Source organism: Pelodiscus sinensis, chromosome 12 (assembly GCF_049634645.1).
Source record: "Pelodiscus sinensis isolate JC-2024 chromosome 12, ASM4963464v1, whole genome shotgun sequence".
NCBI lineage: Eukaryota > Metazoa > Chordata > Testudines > Trionychidae > Pelodiscus > Pelodiscus sinensis.
In genome coordinates this window covers 28201202-28224582 of record NC_134722.1, presented here as the reverse complement: position 1 = coordinate 28224582, position 23381 = coordinate 28201202, and the positions used below count along the sequence as shown (strand labels likewise).

General features: G+C 41.2%; 1 protein-coding gene across 8 annotated transcripts in view; it reads right to left on the bottom strand.

The window, feature by feature from the left end:
* PHKB (phosphorylase kinase regulatory subunit beta) overlaps positions 1-23381 on the bottom strand; it is a 238626-nt gene that overhangs the window by 124115 nt on the left and 91130 nt on the right. For all 8 annotated transcript variants that reach the window (XM_006121182.4, XM_014572567.3, XM_006121179.4 and 5 more), the window contains 2 exons: positions 14922-14985; positions 2300-2395 (listed from right to left, as the gene is read on the bottom strand). In XM_006121182.4, the coding sequence (XP_006121244.1) occupies positions 2300-2395; positions 14922-14985 (160 nt within the window). The remainder of the gene's footprint in view (positions 1-2299; positions 2396-14921; positions 14986-23381) is intronic.

The following is a 23381-nucleotide window of genomic DNA, read 5'->3' as shown; positions in this document are numbered from 1 at the left end:
TGGACACACTACGAGGCTGTTTGTGGTTCTCCGCCTTGCGGGAGACCGTGAGCCCAGAGGTCCCTGGCTGGTCCGTCGTGCTCACTCTAGGTGGCAGAGAACGGGACGTGATGGAAACTTCTTCTTGTACGCCGCCTTGGTTGGTACGAGGTGGGGTGGGTGCATGGGAGGCTCGGACTGCGGCCAAAGGGCTTTTGTCAAACAACATCTTGAGATGCATTTCGCTATCTCTGCAAGCCCTGGCCCTCAGTTTTAAACAGTGGGTGCACTTTTGTGGGATGTGCTCCTCACCGAGACATTTTATACAGGTGGAGTGGCCATCTGAGACAGGCATGGAGTCTTTACATGCCACACATTTCTTGAAGCCTGGGGAGCCAGGCATTGTGTCTGTCTTAATTACTAACTACTATAAGAAGAAAAAACTTTTTTTTTAAAAGAACAAACTATTAAGTAACTAACTATTGAAGACTAAAGAAATATAATATTTACAAAAAGGTTGAAATTATCTCCTTTTAGGTTCTGACGAACAACGAGAGAGGGAGCTGTTTCTCCGTACGCACCCGAAGACGGTTAGGAGGAACTGGCAGGAGCTGAACCGTGCAAGATGGCGGCCGCGCATGCACAGTCCAGCAGACAACAGCTTTGAGATCTCCGATCTGTGGTGCCACACATCCTCCTCCCACCCCCAGGGTGCATGCATCTTACAGCAAGTTAAAAGCAAAGTGGTTGAGAGTTACAAAGATTACAAAGTTGCAAGGCTCAACAATCACCAAGCTTACAGTAGGTTTCTGAACTTATAAAGCAAAGTGTATGAGAGTTACAAAGTTTCAAAGCTCAACAATCTCACAACAAGGGGCAGACTGTAAAAGGCAAGGTAGTTGAAAGTTACAAAGAGACAAGTACAAAACTTCAAAGCTCAGTGGTTACAAAGATGCCTTCCAGAGCACAGCAGCTGACTGAGAACAATTTCCATCTTAATCATCAGTAATAAAATGACTTAGAACTCCAGTCATCTGAAGAAGTGAGCTGTGCCCATGAAAGCTCAGGATACCCTCTACATGTTTTGTTAGTCTATAAAGTGCTATCAGACCATTTGTTGACTTAGAACAGTATTTCTCAACCAGTAGTACGAGTACCCTTGAGGTACTCGAGAGAAGTCTGGAGGGTACATCAACACAACTGAAATTTGGAGAAAACTGAATTTTTGTTTTACCTTTTACAAAGCTTTATTATTTGTGTACTTTTTACACCCAAAAATTTCATCGTCTGCTCGGCTACGATTAAGTTGTTTAAACAACTGTGTTGCAATAGTAGAAAAAATTGTGTGTCTGAAAACTAGGCTCTGGGAGTACTTACAATTTTTTCTGAAAACGGGGGTACTTTATTAAAAAAAAAAAAGGTTGAGAAACACTAACTTAGAAGACAACTTCCCCCCCTTAAACCATGTTCATAGCAATGTAGTCATTGACAAGGTTTTGTCATTCTCTATGTCATGTGTTGGCAGGACCTTACAGTATAATGCATTTCCAGAAATTTTGTGTGTAAATCAAGCAATAGCTTGGGCGGAGGCTTTAGGCAACAATGCTTATCTGGGAGGAACAGGCAGGGATTCTATAAAGCTAAGAAGCTAAGGACAGAAGGGGGAGCAGTCTGCCATCAATTCCTGACAGGAGGGAAGGGTCTTGGAGATTATAGGGTGTGGCAAGAAGCAAAAGTGGAGGAAGCCACAGGGAGCAGAGGAAGCTTACAAGTGGTAAATCCAGAGATGTCAGAAATTCCCCTGTGTAAGCAGTCAAATACAAAGCAAACCGAATATACTTTCTAATAATCTGAATATGGGATTTCATTTGTATTAGAAGCCAAATATCTCAGGCACTGGGTTTTACTATGAAACAAACAAACAAAATCTTTTAACATTGCAGAGATTCCAGTCACTATATAGAGTACAAAGTGGAAGAAAATAACCACACTATCCATGAGACTCATAAGCCTTTTAAATGCCTCTCTTGACCTAGCTTATTCATAGACCAACAGATTTTTTTTGTTTTAAATTATTTAGCTTGCTGTTTTCACCTTGTTCTGATTATTATTAAGTTAAAGAGAGGTTGGCCATAATAATTCTATTGCAGAGACGACTCTTATTCTGCAGTAATATTTAAACAGTAGAATCTAATTTCTTCCCAACCAACAAGTTCCTATCTTTTATCAAAATGGATATTAAAATGGTAATAAAGCTAAGAACTCCTACCAATTTATTTTCTCAGTATTCTTTTAAACTGGATTCCACCAAACTACTTACATGAGATCTCGATTCTCGGGGTAGCAATGAACAGAGAGTTTGTCTGTTTCGATTATGGGCATCAAGATCCACAAATATAACAGACCAAGAGCAGCCCTTTAAATAGAATATGAAACATAATATTAATAAAGAAATTAAATAGAGTTGGCAGAAATTAATAGCAAGAGCACAATCTAAGATCACAAAAATCTTTCCTCTTCATTTCTAGTAACTACTGTTTGGACTATTTAACTAAGGTAACATTAATTACATCTTCTATTACAATCAGTAACAATTCAAAAAAGACTGGTGAAAGCAGCAGATTTAATGGTTAAAGTTAAAAGGTAAAGGGTCTTTAAAAAACAACCCTTAGCCAAAATTGGAGAGAACAACCCACTGTCTTTCACTTGAATGAAAGATCCCAAAACAAAACATTCCTTACACGTGGCCCAAATATTCCAATACTTAAATTTAATGGTCATTTTTGGATCTTAAGTTGTAAAATATAAGGTTTACAAGAGGAATATAATTTCACTAATTTCAATTTTTGACAAATACATGAAATGGAGTTTACCACCAAATAACATGGGCCACTTAGGGCTGAGTTTTGAGTCCAAAGGTCCACCAGAATGTATCTGACTATAAGTCTGGGGCCTTAGGGTAAAATCTATGGCCCAAGGGAAGACAATGACAGAACTCCCTGTGACTTCACTCACCTCGTTGTTTATATTGTCAGATTTAATTATATGAGATGATGGAATTAAAGCTCAAAAACCTTCATTCCAACAAATATTTATTGAAGTGATAAAAGGACCTGAGTCAAAAGACCTGAGTCAAATGAATTTTTCCAAGGTGAAATGTACAAATAAATATTAATTTATCTACTCCTTAGATTCACAGCTGGTTTATCTTAGAAGACTTTTCAACTGTTTTTAATAAAAGAAAGGCTACATGACTGCCTCTTCTAGAACATGCTGTCAATGCTAAAGACTCCTATAGCACATATAACAACATTCTGTGACTATTACTAAGAAATGTGTATTGCACAAAGAAGGTATTTCAATCATTTCTACCAACATGTGAAGGAGAGATTTTTAGAAGCTACTTTATGATCCATTGAAAATTTTGAAATATTTTTGGGTACCAGCACTGTTAAGCATGTCATATTCGTCCTTCTGTAGAGTGCTGCCAAAAGAATGTTACAATATGCAGCAGTTCTTTGCAAAAGAGGTTGTTTTAAAATAAGCAGTGTCCTCTTCCTTCACATTGCTTTCAAGTGATATTTCAAAAATCATTTTCCTTTTATAAAAGGAATCAAAAGGCAATTACTGATTTGTTGTTATAAAAAACTGTTTGCTATAATAATACTATACCAGTTTATCATTGTACTAGCTTAGTATTGTGATACAAACTGACAGTTTAGCCTTTTAAATAACTTTTTCACATGATTTGCTACAGATCTCAGTGAAACATTCCTTTTATCAAAGATAGAGAACAGTAAGTAAAAGTCATAACAAAGCTTTATTTAAATACCAGACACATGACTGTGAGCAGCATTTCCATAAGGGAGATGACAAAGCTTTTTGATGCATATGGGAACAGAAAATATCCATTTTTTACATCCCAACATTTAGTTTCCTTTTTAAAGAGATTTAAAAATGTTTGTCTTTCCTCCCTCTCCCAAAATCAAAACAAAATATCAATCTCTCACCCAAACCATGTAGCTAATCTGGTCTAGAAACACTCCTACCAGTGTTTGAATACTCAACACCAATGTAATTCAAACTTGTAAATGTGACCCACACAAGGGTTTCCTTGCTCCATGAAACCATCTAATGAGATCAATAAAAAATGATGGCTGATCAATAACAAGGGAGGCACAACTGGTGAGCCTCTCCCATACAAGAGAAAAGGATAGGCTGTTATAGTCAACCTTTTCATGACAAAAGGAAGTGCTGTTGGTAGTGCCATCCATAGAGGATGAGGGTGTGGAGCTAGGACAAAATCCCTCTCTGCCTCATGTCCCTCCTCTTTTTGCCCCTGCTCTGCCCCGTTCATTCCTTCCCCCAAACTCTCACCATGATTTGCTCCCTCTTGCCCCCACTGTAACTCTTGCTCAAAGCTCCCGCCCCCGAGCTACATGACTGGGTGGATTACTGGGGAGTAGGACTGCCAGATGGTTGAAACAAAAATACCAAACCACACCCCCGCACACCAAAACGCACCGGGAAAGAATTCTGTTGAAGGGAGGGGAAAAAGTGGGGGGGAGGGGAGGGACCAAAGTTGTTGAGCAAAAAAAGACCTTCCCCTAGGTCTTTTGGCCAGCAGCCATTTTGTGGCAGCAGCCTTGCAAACCAGGTAAGCATGGGGGCTGGTGTTGGGAGCCAGAGGGGGACTCGGGGCATGGGGTGGGGGAGGGGGTTGAATGTGTGTAGGGTTGCTAGGTGCCCAGCATTTTCACCTCCTAGCTGGGGAAAAATTCAGAAAATACAGGACATCTCATGTGTCCAGTATTCTCTGAATTTTTTTTTACCGGGCAGGAGCCGAACATACAGGACTGTCCAAGTGAGTACCGGACACCTGGCAACCCTGCTGGGGAGGCTAGATGCCATGAGGAAACAGGTGGCAGCCTGCCCCCCCCCCCCCCCCCACCATTATCAGAGTTCTGTATCACTCAGGGGAATGAAATGCAGCAGGCTGAGGCCAGGTCAATTGCCATGGTGAAGCAGAGTGACCCAACGGAGTGTCAGCAGAGTGGAGAAGGCTGCTGCATTCCTCTCCTTGCTGTGTCTCCTCCCACTGTTGGTGAATATGCAAGTGCCAAGTCGTGCTGCCGCCCCATGCCGGTCCCCTGATGGAATCTCCCAGATTGCCCTAGGCCCCATGGCTAGCCTCAGTATGAGTAATTGTCCTATGGTAGGGGTGGCTCTGGTTGTCGAGTCTTATTGGGAGGAAATGGAAAGGAAGGGAAGGATCCTGTCACACCTGCTACAGGCTTATTCAAGCTATCTTTAGTAGAATAGTGGTCAGAAAGATGCAACCTTAATACACGAGTGTAATCCATTAATTAAAACAATTCAGAACATATTTGCTCCAAGGTCCAGATCCTCAGTTGGTGTAAATTAGTGTAGCTCTATTGACTTCAGTGGGTACACATTAATTTATATAGCCTGTTGGAGCTCAGTTTAGCCAATGACTTCAGAATACACATTGTAGCAGCTGCCTTTATGTTGAACTGTGGCAGAAGAACATCACAGCACTATGATAGCAACAACTTTGCTATGTACTCAAAGTATTCTCTTAGCAGGAAACTGAAGATAAATTGAAACTTCACAATTGGAAAAAAACCTTCCTGATAAATAGAATCTGAAAATACAATTGTGATGTTTTTAACCCAACTGTCCCTTTCACAACTATATGCAAGCCAAGTTGAACAGACAGGAAGAGAGAGTTGAACTGGCAAAGCTAGTCATTTAGCTACAGGAGAAAAAGATTTCAAGCACCCATTTTGTTTTTGTTTTTTTAACTAAATTAAAAGCTATGATAGAGTACTTAAAATGGAGAAAATACTTTGTATACTTGGATAATCAGATAATGCTATTTTGAACACCAGTGTCTTGAGTTTATATTTCTTTTCATCTTGGAAATAACCAGCACATTTTTGCATTTATTCCTTAAATCAAGTCATGCACAAGAAGAGACAGCTTCTATATTTCATTTTCAACTGTGTTCCTGTCAATTTGTGAAATCCTGCTGGGCATCTTGAGAGAAACCTGCATGCACTTGCAACTATACTAACACCATCAGACCGAAGGATCTTTGGAAAGATGAAGCTATCTAGCCCTTCCAGAAAGATTTTGCACTTAAGCTGCTGATGGTGTGAAAGACTTCAGGGAATAAAAATAAATATCATAATTTAAAAAAAAGTCGGTGTCTGCATCTACATGAACACATGCAGAGAGAGGAGATGTATACGAAAGATGTAGTTACCAATTGTCAGATATGACATTGCATGTTGAAGTTTAAAACAAATCTTGAGAGTGTATGAAAAGTTTCTGTAACAGAAAAATATGTATATCTACTTACTTGAAACCCCACCCCCCCCAAAGCACCTTTTTGCTTCATCTTTAATTACATCTAACACATCCATCACCATCGTATCTAGCCACTAACCACAACAACTAAAAATGGCATTCTGTCTAAGAAATTCCTTGTCCTTTATTGCTTCTAGATTTAGCCGTTTTTATTTCAAATAATTGTGTTTGAACATTATTTGGTCTTCATTATTCAAGGAAAGTTTAGGTTAGAAGATGGAATTCACGTCTTTAGATACAAAAACTCATTCAATACTTGCACTGGGGGAAAAATTTGCTTTTAGCAAAGAAAAAAACCTAATCTGATTTCTTCTCCCCTTAGAAGACTATTAGTCCATTTAAGCTGTGCCACATTCCATAGGGGCAAAAAGCCCACTCCTGCTTTTTAGGCTGCCAATTTACACTTGTCAGATGACTAGCAAATCTATTCTGGCTTTTGTGGAGGGATGAACAGAGGTTAATGTGTCTCAGAAAGCCCCATTACATGGGCAGCAGTTTGAAGTGAGCCCATCTGCCTCCTGTTTTAGAGGCATATACGTCTCTTCCCAAACCCCACAATCCTTAGGAAATTCAGTGGACTCCCAAACTATCTTTCCCATGCAGACATTAAGCTCATTTTTCATGAGCCTAAGGCCTCTGGTGGACGAGTAGGCATCCTGACAAGCCCTCTAAGGCTTCCATGCTGCATATGCAGGCCTCCAATCAATATGCCAAGAAACTCTTAAGGTCTGTCTATAGGTAATGGGTATGAGAAGAGCAACAGCAAATGATCTCCTAGTGCCACAGTCTCAGGAAGAGCATATGTATGGGTGGGTGTGCATCCTAGAGGTGCTTGTCCTGCTCTACCTGACAGGTGTTCATACAGAGTTGGTACCAAGGTAGAGGAGTGTGCTCAGGGAAGGTGCTTGTCCCACTCCGCCCCACTAGGAGCTCCTAGTGTTGAGCCGGATTGGGGTGCTCCTACAGAAGAGCATGGTTGAGGTGCTTGCCCAGCTTTACCCCACCAGGAGCTGGGGAGCAGGGTCATACAGAGGAGCGTGGTTGGGGCAGGGTGCTTGTCATGCTCTACAAACATGCACATATCTATGGATATGGGAGTGGATATCCATAGATTTTCAGGGTTCTAGACATATATCCCCAAAGATTTACTGTAGAGAAAGGTTGTGGCCATCAAGGTGCCTCTGAAATCTCACAGAGAATGAGGGTAAGCAGCTCTTTGTAACACTTGCTGGGTGATAATAAATTTGTACAGACAAAGCCATACTCCTGCATGTTAAGGGGGTACGCACACATAATGTTGGTCTCCTGCAAATCTCACATTTAGCAGGAAGTGAGGGGATATTCACTTGACCCCCTCCTAATGGCAGGCCAAGAGGTTGTAACATCTCAAGGTGCTGATATTGAGTATTCTGGACTTCTAGTAGAATCTAGGTCATTCTTCATTCTCTGCAGAAGCTCCTGATATTGCCTATGATTGTCAGGCAAGAGTGCCATATGTGGGGCAACTGCCTCCTCTTACGAGGAAGACAAATCACATGTGGATACATGTGGATCCAGATTTATCCCCTCTTCCTCATGCTCTGATAGAGCCAGTAGATGTCACACAAAAGAGGTACAATGGACTGATCCAGGTGGTCTACCATAGGTATTGCATGGATCCTAACACTGTCAAGTAGAAAGGGTCAATCAGTTGAGGGGCACTCTACTGCAGTGGGATGACTGCAGGGCTTAACTGAGATACGTGCCTCTCCTAGAAAACAGAGGCAACATTAGAGCTCATGGATCACGAAGAAAGAGTGGGAGCAGAAGATACGGTTTTTAAACCCAAGAGCTCTGGGAGTATTTTTATCTGTAGAGAGAGACTCACGGAGGCAGGGAGAAAGCTAAGTTACATGAACTATGCTAAGACTAAAACTAAGTACAGTAAAGGATTATCTACACTACAAAATTTTGTGATGAAATTCATGGGGACACTGAAAAAAAACTGATTAAACCAAAATTGTGAAATCAAAATTCTGTTCACACTTGCTTCCTCTGTCAACAAACCATGTCCACATTGGAGCACCATCACTGACAGCATGAGCAATGCACCGTGGGTATGTATCCTACAGTGTCTGCAGACATCTTCTGTTAGGGGTTATAGAAAGACAACATGGAACATGGTGCTCCTTGGGAACACTGAATCACATACTGCTGTGTGTTCCAGCCCTCCAGTGGTTTCCAACTTCTTTTTGCACAATTTTTTTCAACTGCCATTCTTTTTTGGCAGTTCAGCATCTGCAATGAGATAGGACGGATACCCATACTTGTCTCCTATGCTCTGTTAAGTGTTGTGAGGACATCATGCATGGCAGTGCAGTTTATTATGAAATAAGAGAGACAGCAATACTCACAGGTGCCCAACATTCTGCAAGATAAAGACAGTAGCAACTTAGCATTCAAAAAACAGCTGCATAGGGTAGTCCACTTTTGGGCTAGGTAAACCAGCATTGATTGATGGGATTGCATTGTCAGCAGGTGTAGGAGGAAGACCAGTGGCTACTGAATGTTATGATGTATAAAACAGCCTTTCTGGAGCTCTATGCTGAGCTGAACCCCAGACCTATGGTGTAAGAACACCAGAATGAGAGCTGCCCCTCTACATAGAGAAGTGTGTGGCAACTGCTATCTAGAAACTGGTGACTCTGAATTACTACCTGTTGGTCACAAATCAATTTGGAGTGGGAAAATCTACTGTTAGGGCTACACTACTGGAAAAGTGTGAGGGGCAATAAATCACACTCCGCTACAGAGGACTGCAACTCTTGGAAATATGTATGAGTTAATGGATGCCTTTGCAGAGATAGGCTTCCCTAGCTAGCGTGGAGGTAAATGGCACGCACACTCCAATTTTACCTCCATACCACCTTGCAATTGAGTACATTAATAGGAAGGGGTACTTAATCATGGTGTTATAGGTGCTTGTGGACCACCATGGGTATTTCAGACATCAACGTGAAGTGGTCTGGAAAAGGTCATGTTGTATGCATCGTCAGGAACACTGGCCTGTACAGAAAACTGTAGGCAGGAACTTTCTTTCCAGGCCACAAGATTACACTACTGAGGAATATAGAAATACATGCAGTAATGCTGGGAGACCCAGCATATCCCCTCACAACCCTCTCTCTTGCAACCTTACTCAGCATTAACAAGCATTTGAACCACAGGATAAAGCAGATGTGATATGGCAGTCGAATGTGTCGTTGGAAGATTACAGGCATGCTGGAGATACCTCTATGGCAGGTTACACCTTAAAAGAGGATAATATTTCCATGGTCATCGCTGCATGCTGCACTTTGAATAATCTGCGTGACTAGAAAGGTGAAATATTTGCTCAGGAATGGAGACCTGAGGCAGAACACTTGGCTGACGAGTTTGAGCAGCCAGATGAGCCCGGAAGGCTGCAGTTTATCAAAATGCTTCTTCAAAGCCTTCACAATTTAAAGAGGGGCACTAATATACATCTGTTTTGGAGTTGCTTCCCTGGTGAATGGGAAATAAGAAAAGGATTTTTTTTAAAAGCCTGTATCTGGAATCAAAGTGATTTCTATGTGAATTTGTGGAACACAAAAACTATTTTCCTTTATCAAACTTTGCCTTTATTGATTAAGAGAAAGCACAGTAGCACTCACCAAAATATGTGCAAAGGAGAGACTTAGAGAAGGCGAAACATCAAAACTGTGTACGTCCCGATATCATTGCTAAAGTTGTGAGAGAAAGTGGAGTGAAGGGGAAACTGAGGCATACCAAAAAATGGAAAAAAACCTGTGGGTGTAGAAGATGGGTTGCTTGACAATGAAGTGTGGATGTGGTGTAGTGCAGGTTGAGCCCTTGAACATGTCTGTTTACTTCTTCATTACTTTTATCATCTGTTAAGTTTCGTCCTTTGAAATGTTTCATTCTCTTTTCTGCTTTTTGGTTTCACAGCACTCCTTTTGTTCCAAGATGCAGCACCTCACTGAATAGGACTTCTTTGCTGCATCTTGTCCTCTTTCTTATATGCTAGAGATGATCAGCAGAAGAAGTGTGTGGCGTATACCCCAAGGACACATCTACTGAAGCACCCATGGAACCTGCAGCACAGGAGTAACACGTATCTCCAGGAAACTTTCCTGGAGAACTCTGGAGGATTCCTTTGAGATTTCAACACCCTGTTTGGCCATGCCAATTGGGGGTACACAGGACAGTGTCCAGATCACAGAAACACAGCCAACCTCCCATTTTTCTGTACCTTACACTAACCTCTGGACTCTGCAAGACACAATCAATTATCCTGCATCTCATCTCCCACTTCCTGCTCCCCAGAGATCAACTGCAGAGATTGGCTCCAGAAGTGGAGAAAAGTTCCTTGCTGTCTGCGAAACTGGACAAACCCGCAGAGAGCTCCACAGCCTCATCTAACTCAACCTCCACAGCCTCGTCTAACTCAACTTCTTCATCAATAATTTCATCCTGGCTGTGTCTAGACTGGCCAGTTTTTCTGGAAAATCAGCCGCTTTTCCGGAAAAACTTGCCAGCTGTCTACACTGGCTGCTTGAATTTCCGCAAAAGCACTGACTTCCTACTGTAAGAAATCAGTGCTTTTTGCAGAAATACTCTTCTGCTCCCGTTCAGGTAAAAGTCACTTTTGCGCAAAGCTTTTGTGCAAAAGGGCCAGTGTAGACAGCTCAGATTTGTTTTCCGGCTTTTTTGCGGAAAAGCGCATCTAGATTGGCACGGACGCTTTTCCACAAAAAGTGCTTTTGCAGAAAAGTGTCCGTGCCAATCTAGACGCTCTGTTCCGAAAATGCTTTTAATGGAAAACTTTTCCATTAAAAGCATGTGCGGAAAATCATGCTAGTCTAGACGTAGCCCCTCTGTGTTATGGGCAGCGGAAAGGGAGCCTATGCCCTCCGAACTATCTACATCACTCTTGGTAGTGGAGGAGGGGTGCATTCACCTCCTTATAGAAATGGCAGGTCTTAGGTGCAGCACTAGAGCAATGGTTTGCCACCTTTCCCATTTGGTATGCCTTCCTCAGCTGCTTTATCTTTGGACAAACTTCAAGAAATGTGCCTATATATATCCCAATTCCTATGGACCAATCCTTTATCAATCTTTGCTTTTATTGATTAAGAGAAAGCACAGTAGCACTCACCAAAACATGTGCAAAGGACTGCACAGACTCTGCTCCCCATATATTGATTAGATCCAACTGACAGCATTTTGCATTTGTGTGATAGGCAGCCATGGTCATGTAGGAACATGTAAAGATACCTATTCACACCAGACTGCAAGCAGGAAATAGAATATTAAATTCCTGGGCATTACAAGAGGGAGGAGCAATTTACTTAGTTTAGCAATTTACTTAGTCATAAAGTGGTTGCACCAACTCCGGCATTCATATACTGCAGAGGGTGGAGAAAAGACTATCTTAGACATTCTTTATTAGATAAAAGGCACTTATAGTAATGATTCACTTCTTCTCTCTAGGGTCAAATGTAAGTTGAATGTATTCGGAACCTGGCCCTAAGACCGCACATGCTAACCACTGATTGAAGGATGTGACACAGAGCTAGCATATTTGCAACGCAGATGTTATACCATTTATAAAGCAATATTCTGCAGTGAACATTTCTGATATTCACCTGCAAGCTGTACAAATACAGTGACTATTCAAAAGATAAGCTATTGATTGTGAACTTATAAAAAAATCTTAGAAAATATCTTTGATGCTAAAATAACAACATATGCAATATGCAATTAGAGCAAGAATGGAGCATTAGAATTCCTGGATTCTATTCCCAACACTGCTGCTGATTCCCTAGGTTATTTAAGCTTTGTGCCTTGTTTTACCCACTTCTAAAATGGGTATAATTACATTGGTCTGGCAAAATGGCTGTGAGGCTTAAATAGATCAAGTTTCTAAAGCACTTTCATATCAAGGAACAAAAAGTCCTCGATGCCTGCTAAGCGTTGTTGGGTGTATCAAAGGAAGATTTAAAAAATAATGCACCATTGAAAGGAATCATCTACAATTACTACAAACAGCAATCCACTTTTTCATTGCAACCTTTCAAGGCAGTATGCCCTGATGCATTTTAAGTGGAATATAACAACATTTACACTTTCAAAGATCCTGTGATCCCTGGAGGCTGCCAGGGAAATGGTTCTTTTTCTGGCATTACAGTACATTAATGCCGTGTCATTCAGCCCCAGTCACCAGAGCAGCCTCCCACTGCGTGGCCTTGGCCATCGGAGCAGCCACCTGCTGAAGCAGCCAGAGCAGCTACCTGCTGGGTGGCCTCGGCCCACAGGAGCAGCTGCCTGCCGCACCGCTCACCTTCCAGCAGGAAGGTGAGTGCTGCTGCCCAACTCTGCAAAGGAGGTGGGAGATTTTTTGTGCATGGCCATGCAGGTGCACACCCTCCAAGGAACTCTGATGATTCCCAGTGGTGAGCTTCCTACAGCTAGCAGACCACTGGAGTTCCAACAGAGGCATATGAACTCCCCCTATGCACTCTTCCCCCACATCTCTCACGCATTGGGGCACTGGAGTCCCACACTTCCTACTCCTCCTCTTCCCTCTTAGCGCTTTCATAGTGGCATGAATCTGTTGATTCATATTTCTTCCCTACTCCTCCCATCTCTCCCAGAGGTTGAACAGTCATGAACATGGAATGTGGAAATAATATGTTTACACTCATCTCATGGTTCACCTGGCTTCTCGGTTATATCCCTTCATCTGTCTACCACCACCATGTCTGCTTTGTCTACAGTAGAAAACATTGTCATTGTTTTCATGTATTCCAGCTTGTCTGTATTCATTTGTTCTCTCTTGTTCCATAATTAGATTGTCAGCTGTTCGGGGGTAAGGCCTGTCTTCTTATTCTGTACTTGCATATCATCTAGCAATTGGATCCTATTCTATAACTCAGGCTCCTAAGCATTACAATAATACAAGTAAGGAAATAGTAGCAACCATTAGCTCACTTAGCACTATGTCAGTGAAATGACTCAGCATTGGATTTGCAAGTCTAAATAAAGGTGACTTACAAAAAAATGCCCAAGTCTCTATGCTCTTTAGTTAAGACAATATGAAGAAAGGCTTTTCTTTGGTTACTGTATAAAATTCGTCCTGATCCCTTACCCTGGATTTACCATGGGAATCTAATTTAGCTATATCTTAAAGCAGGATTTTAAACTTTCACATAGTCACTCTGCAAGTCAGCTTTGTCTCTGACTTGAGGCAACAGAAAAATACCAATATGTTTATTAAAAAAAAAAAAGCCAAAAACATCAAGAATGATGTTTTAATAAGATTCCCAGACTCAGTCAGTCCTCAAGTTTTTTATGTTTTCATTCCGTGTACAGCGTATATAGATATATTTCTCCAGATGTTGATTTTTAATTAGATCACTGCTACTTTGAGTACATATGGTCACATAAAATTATTTAAAATTTCAAGGATCACTTTCAATGAACTATTGTATATCAGGAAAAGTTTTAATTTAGTGGCTGTAGGAGGAAAAATTTAATATTTTCAAAATCAAGTTTTCAATAATTTTTAACACTAAAAGGGGAATTTGCAAAACTAAAATATTCCATCCATTAATACCTTCATTTCTGAAAAAAGAATAAGACAAAAAACTGCCTGAGACGTGAAAGAATGAAAACTTGAAAAAAAGAGTAAGTGGGAGGAAGTTGAAAATAATTTCAATGTTTTAATGTCACAGCTCTGCTTCTATGCTCACTTTTTTGCCAAAAGTCACTTGCTTTGCTCTTGGAACTTGGTTATTGGTGCACGTATGGCACTGTTCACCTCTCTATACAACAACAATGTATACTTTCCCCAATGACTGACAATGTTTAACGGTGCAAAAACAAAATTTCCTCCACTCCCCACCTTTTCAGGGTCATCAGTTTTGAATGAATACTTTTGACTCCAGAACTGTGTTGTATAATACATCTAAAGACCTATATCCAAAGTTTTTGAGAATGTCTGGAAAAAATGAAGTCTGATAAAAGAATTACTTTTTAAAATGGTTTTTAATGTATTTGAGAAGTAGGGGAGAAACCCAAAATGAAATCAAATAATAAAACCAAATAAACAGACATGTGCAAGGCTGGTAATAGAGAAGATTCAAATGATGTGCAACCTACATGCAATTCAAAATAGAAATGACAGTACATAGATTACATAAACAATAGGATTTTTTTACACTCTTGACCAAAGATGATAGGGAAGTAGAATAAGTTGTAGACATTTCAATCTTTTTTTTTTTTTTTTTTTTTTTTAAAAAGACACACACAACTGAAAAGAGAAATAAAACTTGCTACATATAAGGACTAATCTTTTATTCAATTACCACTCTGTACCTGAAAAAGTAACAATTTAATTTACCATTTGGGAAATTGAACTGATTTTGTTACATTAATTTTACACATCCATTAATGTAGGTTGAAAATAATTTGTTAAAAAGAAGCTGTTAATTAAAAATATAGAATGAACTAATACATTTTTTCATTACCTGATTGCCGAAGAGGTTGAATCCATTAATCGCTTCTAGAGCTGCTTTTGCTAACCCAACAGAGCTGAGGGGAAAAAAGAAAAACATATCTGTCATGCTTAAAACCTGGAACTTAACAAATCAACACTTGTGGTTTCTCTAAGAAGTAGGATCTCTTCTTGCTTAGTATTTTGTGTTTCAACCTTAAGCTAATGAATGATGATACAGTAGACTGTTTATTTTCCAGAATTTCTCTTTTCAGTTTTCACTTTGTGTTTAGAGGACAGAAACCATCATTTGGAAAAAAATGTGTTTGCAGTTAGACATTCAGCATTCTGTGTTTCAAGGCCTTTCTAGCAGAATAGCAGGTTTATTTTCTACAGAATTTCTGTACACTCAGCTCTCAGACACTGAACTTGACAAAAGAAACCTCTGATCAAATAACTATCTGGTCACCTTATCTGTTGCATAGAAAAAGGTCTACTGTTACAGGAAACGAGACCAACATTTCTTAAAGAATGTCCACCTACTTAACAGAAAAAATGCGTTTTTTTCACAGGCTGCATCTTCCACTGGAATTCCACCTCTCATATAATTAAAACAGCCAGCAAACTTGGTCTGGCATTACAAGATAATGGTTTTGCTATTAGGTATCAATCTAATTTTGGATGTTCGTTTTTATATTTTTATGGGTTATGATTAGGTAGCTAGACAGATGACAGTTGACATGCGATAATTAGCACAGAGCTTGTTGCCCAGGTTCCACCTTTAACTGTCCATGCTTCCCATTACACAATAAACATAGTAGCACATAATTTTATAAGTGTTCTCTCTCGTGTCCATGACCATTTCATGCAGAAGAGGTACTAGGAAACTAGGATTATTGTTCTAGGAGTCAGAGGAAATAGTTCACTATGACATTAGATTTTCTTTATATTTGTTGGTAGCTAGTTAAAACTCACATGAAAATATTACCAAATTTTAATCAACTTGTGACATTTTTACAATATATGTAAACAACTGAAGAGATAAAAAAGGAACCATCTGTTTACAAATTCTACAATTTTACAATTCTACAATTTTCTAAATACAGATTGCAAACCAAATTAAAATGTATAAGCCTTTCTAAATTATATACTTTTAAATCAAAGTTTTGCTAAAGTATGATTCACAAAGCATATATTGTAATATCATGTGGCCTATATGTAGTTTCCAGTTTTTCATTGTACAGGTTCAATCTCTCAAACAGGACTCCCTGTGCAATATCCCTGGTCTGGTAGGACCACTGATGTCTCAGGCCAAGAGTCCCAGTGGAGGGCTAGTTGCTGGGAGCCCTACAGGGGGGGCAAAAGCCGAAGGGTAGCAGTGGCAGCGAAACCGGGAGCCCAGCAGTAAGACGGCTGCCCAGTGCCAACACTGTGGGAAGTGGGGGTGGGAGGGCGGAAGGAAGTGGGGCTGGAGTACAGATGCCAAACTGCATGGCAAGATCGGGAGGCAGGGGGCCACCCCACAGCGTAACCAGGAGCCTGGCAGCCCCTCTACTGCCCAGCGGCTCAGCTGTATAGAGGGACTACGAGGCAGTACGGCTGCCCCATGGAGCCGGGAACCTGACCACGGGGCTGCCTGGCAGTGGGGATTTTGCTTGGTAGCACAGCAAAAAATCTGGCAGTCCTGCTACCTCCCAGCAGAGCTGAAAAGTGAGGCTGGGAAGCAGGGGGGCTGCCAACCGAGGCTGAAGCCCAAGCAAAGCTGTTGCCCTGTAGAGCAGCTGGACCCCATCAGGGGGGCTGCCCCATTGAGCTGGGAGTCTAGCTCTGTGGTTGTGTGTGCTTGCGGAGGGGCTGCCACGGTGGGGCCAAGAACCCTGTGTGTGAAGGGCCTGACAGCAGGTAGACACTGGTAGAAGACTGGCAGTAAGATCATGGCTGGGGGAGCCAAGAAATGACCTTCCCTGGTCTGGCAAAATTCCTCATCTGGGAGCCGTCAGGTCCCAAGGGTGCCATATCAAGGAGGTCCAACCTGTATATAATCTTATGCTTTCAGGGATCATTTAGCACAGAAGCCGCAGCAGCAGCATTTTCTTCTAGCTAGCACATTTTTTGTGTTGAACATTTTTTAAGAAAAAAGTTTAAGATGGTCTAATACAAATCTACAGTCTTTTGACAGATTTATCTGAGATTTGAATACATCATGAAGAGATAAAAGACTTTTTTACTATTGGAGTATGATGACTGTTATTTTTTCAAAATTTAGTGAGCAGGCTCATTTTCATTATCACACTTTATACTTTAATACTCTCTAATAATTAACATTTTTATGTAAGTCTTAAAGCAAAAAAACTAATAGCTATCTACTGCTAGAAATGTGGTGAATCAGAAACCTCACCATAAGCAGAGGAATGCCAAAAAAGGCACCATCACTGCACTATTCTTTTAAAATATATGCTACTAAACTACATGGAACAGAACTTCAAATGTGTCCACTATATTGGAATAATAATGAGCTAAACCGTTCATATAGACAAAAATGGTTTGACATTAGTATAACTGCCCAAACCTCAGCATTTTAAAATTCACAGGGCTTATAAAAAGTAAAATATTAAACTGGCAGATTAATGACAGTTTTATTATAGACTATGAATAGATACTACACAAACTAGGAAGACCATTTTAGACAGACTGCTTACAAATCACATCTGTGGCCACAATGAAAGTACATGAACCTAGATTAACTCCTGCTGCCTAATGAAATGGAGTCCTCTTATTTTCTTCAATGAGTGACTGCTTGTATATGTTTAAAATGTCAATCAAAATGACAGTGTCCTTTCACCACTATCCTTGGGTATCTTTTATCTAGTGTTATCTGTCACCTTTCTCCTTACTTGTCCCTACATCATAAGCAATCTAACATACTGCCTCCAAGATCATTTGCTGACATGATCTTGCTAATTTTCTAAGCATATCCTCCTCTTAAATGTCTTTACTAGTTTCCTCTTACCTTCTCCAGCATCTAATCTCAACTGCTTGTTTTCACTTTCAAGTCTCTGTCCAACTCTAATTCATAATCATGTGCATTTATTGATTTATATATTTACATGTTATAAGCATGCACAGTGTTTTCAGAGTTCATTATAAAATGACAGTACCCTCTTTAAGCATAAGATGTCATTATTTAAAAAGAAAGATGATTAAGGAATAGGAGAAAGAACACGGGGGATGAGAATCGCAAGATATTGTGACATAGGGATGGATTTTGGTGGAGTTTTTAAAATTGTTGTTATCTATGCATCTTGTTGGTTTGTTTAAAAAGTGGCTGAAATTGAAGGAATGTGGCACAAGAGAAAGGGTGGAGGGCAGTGACGAGAGGCAAACTGAAAGAAATAAGTATTAAGGAAGGATTCAGTTGCACACAAGGATGCACCAGACATAAATCTGTCAAGGTGCAAGCATGCTTGTAAGAAGCAAAACCAAAAAACGGTCATCAAGGCAAGATGAAAGTGATATGTCATAGGGTATAAAGGGGAGCAGAATTCAAGAATATTCTGGAAGACAAAGTCTCCATGCCCAAGGAAGTGAAAGTACCATAGGAAAGTAGTAAAAGCCTCACCTTCCTATAAAAATGGTGATCACAATCAGTTCACTTCCCTTTCCAGGGAAAGGAGAGACAGAAAAAGCTCTTCATACATGAACTCATTGCCACTGCTGAGAATCTCAGTATCAACCCCCTCCTCACAGTCAGTACTGGAATGGGTTACCTACAGAAGTGGTGGGATCTCCATCCCTAGAGGTTTTTAAGTCTCGGCTTGACAAAGCCCTGGCTGGCTGGATTTAGTTGGGATTGGTCCTGCTTTGGGCAGGGGGCTGGACTCGATGACCTCCTGACGTCTCTACCAGCCCTATGATTCTAAGTCTACCGTCCGTGTGAAGTTCATAGAATCATAGGACTGGAAGGGACCTCGAGAGGTCATCGAGTCCAGCCCCCCGCCCTCAAGGCAGGACCAAGCTCCGTCTACACCATCCCTGACAGATGTCTATCTAACCTGTTCTTAAATATCTCCAGAGAGGGAGATTCCACCACCTCCCTTGGCAATTTATTCCAATATTTGACCACCCTGACAGTTAGGAATTTTTTCCTAATGTCCAATCTAAACCTCCCCTGCTGCACTTTAAGCCCATTACTCCTTGTCCTGTCTTCAGAAACCAAGAGGAACAAATTTTCTCCTTCCTCCTTGTGACACCCTTTTAGATATTTGAAAACCGCTATCATGTCCCCCCTTAATCTTCTTTTCTCCAAACTAAACAAGCCCAGTTCATGAAGCCTGGCTTCATAGGTCATGTTCTCTAGACCTTTAATCATTCTTGTCGCTCTTCTCTGTACCCTTTCCAATTTCTCCACATCTTTCTTGAAATATGGCGCCCAGAAGTGGACACAGTACTCCAGCTGAGGCCTAACTAGTGCAGAGTAGAGCGGCAGAATGACTTCACGAGTTTTGCTTACAACACACCTGTTGATACAACCTAGAATCATATTTGCTTTTTTTGCAACAGCATCACACTGTTGACTCATATTCAACTTGTGGTCCACTATGACCCCTAGATCCCTTTCCGCCATGCTCCTTCCTAGACAGTCGCTTCCCATCTTGTATATATGGAACTAATTGTTCCTTCCTAAGTGGAGCACTTTGCATTACTCTTTATTAAACCTCATCCTGTTTACCTCTGACCATTTCTCTAACTTGCTAAGGTCATTTTGAATTATGTCCCTATCCTCCAAAGAAGTTGCAACCCCACCCAGTTTGGTATCATCTGCAAACTTAATAAGCGTACTCTCTATCCCAATAGCTACATCATTGATGAAGATATTGAACAGTACGGGTCCCAAAACAGACCCTTGAGGAACTCCACTTGTTATCCCTTTCCAGCAGGATTTAGCACCGTTAACAACAACTCTCTGACTACGGTTATCCAGCCAATTATGCACCCACCTTATCGTTGCCCTATCTAAGTTATATTTGCCTAGTTTATCAATAAGAATATCATGCGAGACCGTATCAAATGCCTTACTAAAGTCTAGGTATATGACATCCACCGCTTCTCCCTTATCCACAAGGCTCGTTATCCTATCAAAGAAAGCTATCAGATTAGTTTGGCATGACTTGTTCTTCACAAACCCATGCTGGCTATTCCCTATCACTTTATTACCTTCCAAGTGTTTGCATATGATTTCCTTAATTACTCGCTCCATTATCTTCCCTGGGACAGACGTTAAACTGACCGGTCTATAGTTTCCTGGGTTGTTCTTATTCCCCTTTTTATAGATGGGCACAATATTTGCCCTTTTCCAGTCTTCTGGAATCTCCCCTGTCTGCCATGATTTTTCAAAAATCATAGCTAAAGGCTCAGATACCTCCTCTATCAGCTCCTTGAGTATCCTGGGATGCATTTCATCAGGACCTGGTGACTTGCTGACATCTAACTTTCCTAAGTGATTTTTAACTTATTCTTTGTGTATCCTATCTTCTAAACTTACCCTCTCTCTGCTTGTATTCACTACGTTAGGCACACCTCCAGACTTCTCGGTGAAGACCGAAACAAAGCAGTCATTGAGCATCTCTGCCATTTCCAAGTTTCCTGTTACTGCTTCTCCCTCCTCACTAAGCAGTGGGCCTACCCTGTCCTTGGTCTTCCTCTTGCTTTTAATGTATTTATAAAAGGTCTTCTTGTTTCCCTTTATGCCTGTAGCTAGTTTGATCTCATTTTGTGCCTTTGCCTTTCTAATCTTGCCCCTGCCATGTCACTACCATGGTGCAAGAGACAACGTTGGTAAGAAAGAGCTCCTATCAAGGATAATGAGAAGGATTAAGGCAGGGGTCAGCCACCTATGTCTCATGAGCCAAATATGGCTCCTCTGGTGCCCCAACTCAGCCCCTCCTTGCTCCCCCCACAGCAGGAAGCCAGGGCTGACGCTAGAGCCTTACGGCCCCTGCAAGACTGGAACGCAAGGGGAGGGGGGAGGAGAGGGAAGGAAGGGGGAGCCCTAAGGGTATCCCAGATCTGGCATGTGGGGAACAAGCAGAGCTAACCATGGCTTGGTGCGATAGCATTTTCTCATGCCCCCATGTGGGGGAAACCAGGAACCAAAGATGGCTCTCTGCATACTGCTAATTTGTTCCCTCAAGGCATGATTCCTGTAGACCTCCCCTGCCAACCCTTCTCAAAGGCTTCCTACCAGCAAATGGGAGCAGCGGGAGGCATGTTACATGTTGCTTGCTGTGTGGCACAACACCAAACAAGTGCCCCTCCCCATGCCCAGACACACAGCTCCACTCATCCTGCTCCTAGACAGATGGCCTGCCCCCAACCTCTTGGCCAAAATCCTCCCTGGACAGAATCTCTCCATATCCTCAGCCCCCTGGCCAAAATACCCCCGGTCCTCTGCCCCCAGCTAGACACCTCTTGCCCTCAGCCCTCTGGCCTGTCAGTCTGCCCCCTATCCAAAATTTCCTCTGATCCCTGGCCTTAATAAATCCAACCTACTCTCTGTCCCCTGGCCAGGCAGCCAGCCCCCAGACCACTCTTGCCCCCAGCAGCTTGGCTGCTGGTCAGACCTTGCAACCTCATCCCTTCCTACAACCCAATTCCTGCCCAGATCCCGAACTCCCATCCTTATTCCACCCATTGGCGGTCCTGTCCTTCACACTTAATATTTCATTTTTGGCCCCAACCCAGAGCTTGGGGGGAGGGGGGGGGCACAAAATCCACTAACCTGGTAACCTCCGAAGAGTAAATCTGGCCTGAGACCTTGAACCTCAGTCCTCTGTGGCCCTCCTCCCACTATGGGGCTGGAGCACCAGGGGAATGAGGTATTTCAGTTGGGGGTCACATCAGTGAGTTGGGAATTTGGGGATGGTTTTTTGGTTTTTTTGCTGTTCATTTGTGTGGCCCCCAACTGATTTTTCTGTGGGTCAGGGGCCCTGATTCAAAAAAGGTTCCCCAACCCGCCATAAATAAAGACAATGTTGAATCCTTTTATGCTGGACATAATATTTTACTTGATTTAAAAATGAAGCCTGGCCAACAAGGCAGCAATTGGGGCCCAGCACCCATCTGGCTTCAGCGTCGTAACAATCCTGCACCCCCACCTCCACCATCAAGCCTGAGCCCATCACACACCTGAATGCCCTGCCCTAACCCCCTCATACCACACAAACTCACGGACCCCCACATCCCCAGACTCCTGCCATAACCCCCCTGCACTCCCACATCACCAGCCCCCTGCCATAAGATTGAGAGAAAACAGAATGAATGCACACATGAAGCTGGATTTGACCAGTTATGATGTAAACTTCTAAGAACAGTGTGAAAAGATGGCAGCAGCAGAAGTCCAATTAAAGTCTGCGAGTACAATGTTTCATTTGTGCTATAATTAATAATGTCAATTAATATTAAGCTGTATATTTTAAGTTATACAAATTGGCATTCTTATTCAGCTCTTTGTTGACCACTTGTTCTGAATTTTTTTGTAGTTTGGCTCTTTGGTTTGAAACGATTTGTGACCCCTGGATTAAGGCAATATTAACAAACTAGTAAATAAGTTTATATACGAGTACACCCCCTTCCATATCTCACACACAAATACCATGAGAGTGACCTTAACACAAAGAAATTCATGACTTTGAGGAATACCTCTAGAGATAAATTATTTTGGCATCAGCCCCTGCTGTAGATGAAGTACAATTAATCACTGCCAGGATTTTATATTTTATAAAAAAAAAATCTAATGTCAGAATTATAAGAGCAACTTGAAAGGGAACATTTGGCTAAGTGGAAAAATACTACTTAAGAAGATGAATCAGTGGTAAGACCCATTTTTCTGACATTGAACAGATGTTATTTTTAAATGGTTACATTAGCCACAGCTAACAAATTATCTGATTATGCACAATATTTCAAAAGAGATACAAGTGTGGATAAGCTATATATTGAACCTTACTTGTGCAGTGTCACAAGCATTTCATTATAGAAGTCTGTCTGGGATTTATACAGATTCAAGTTTTTCCTTGTAAATTAATCACTATTATTTATGGTTATTCAATATAAGAAAATTTAAAAATAAAGTGAGATCCTTGTCAGAGGAACTTGTTATAACTATACAGAAAATAATTTCAAAAGAATGAAAGGGGAAACATGTCTAGATGCAGTATTATATATACACACTATATTTTGCATACATTATTTCTGTTACCCTGTTTTCATTACCAGCAATTCCATAAATATGGATTTAAGGATGTATCTTTTTTTTTTAAACCAACACCAACAGGGTTATAAAACTTCAGTCTTCCGTTCAGAAATATTGCCAGAAATAGTGCTTGTGGGATTTAATTCTAATTGGTTCAACAAGGGAAAGCTAATTATGATAGCTAAAAAAACTCTGCTTGGAGCAGCTGCTATAAAAGCTGGTAAACTCTTTTGGTGTTTAAAT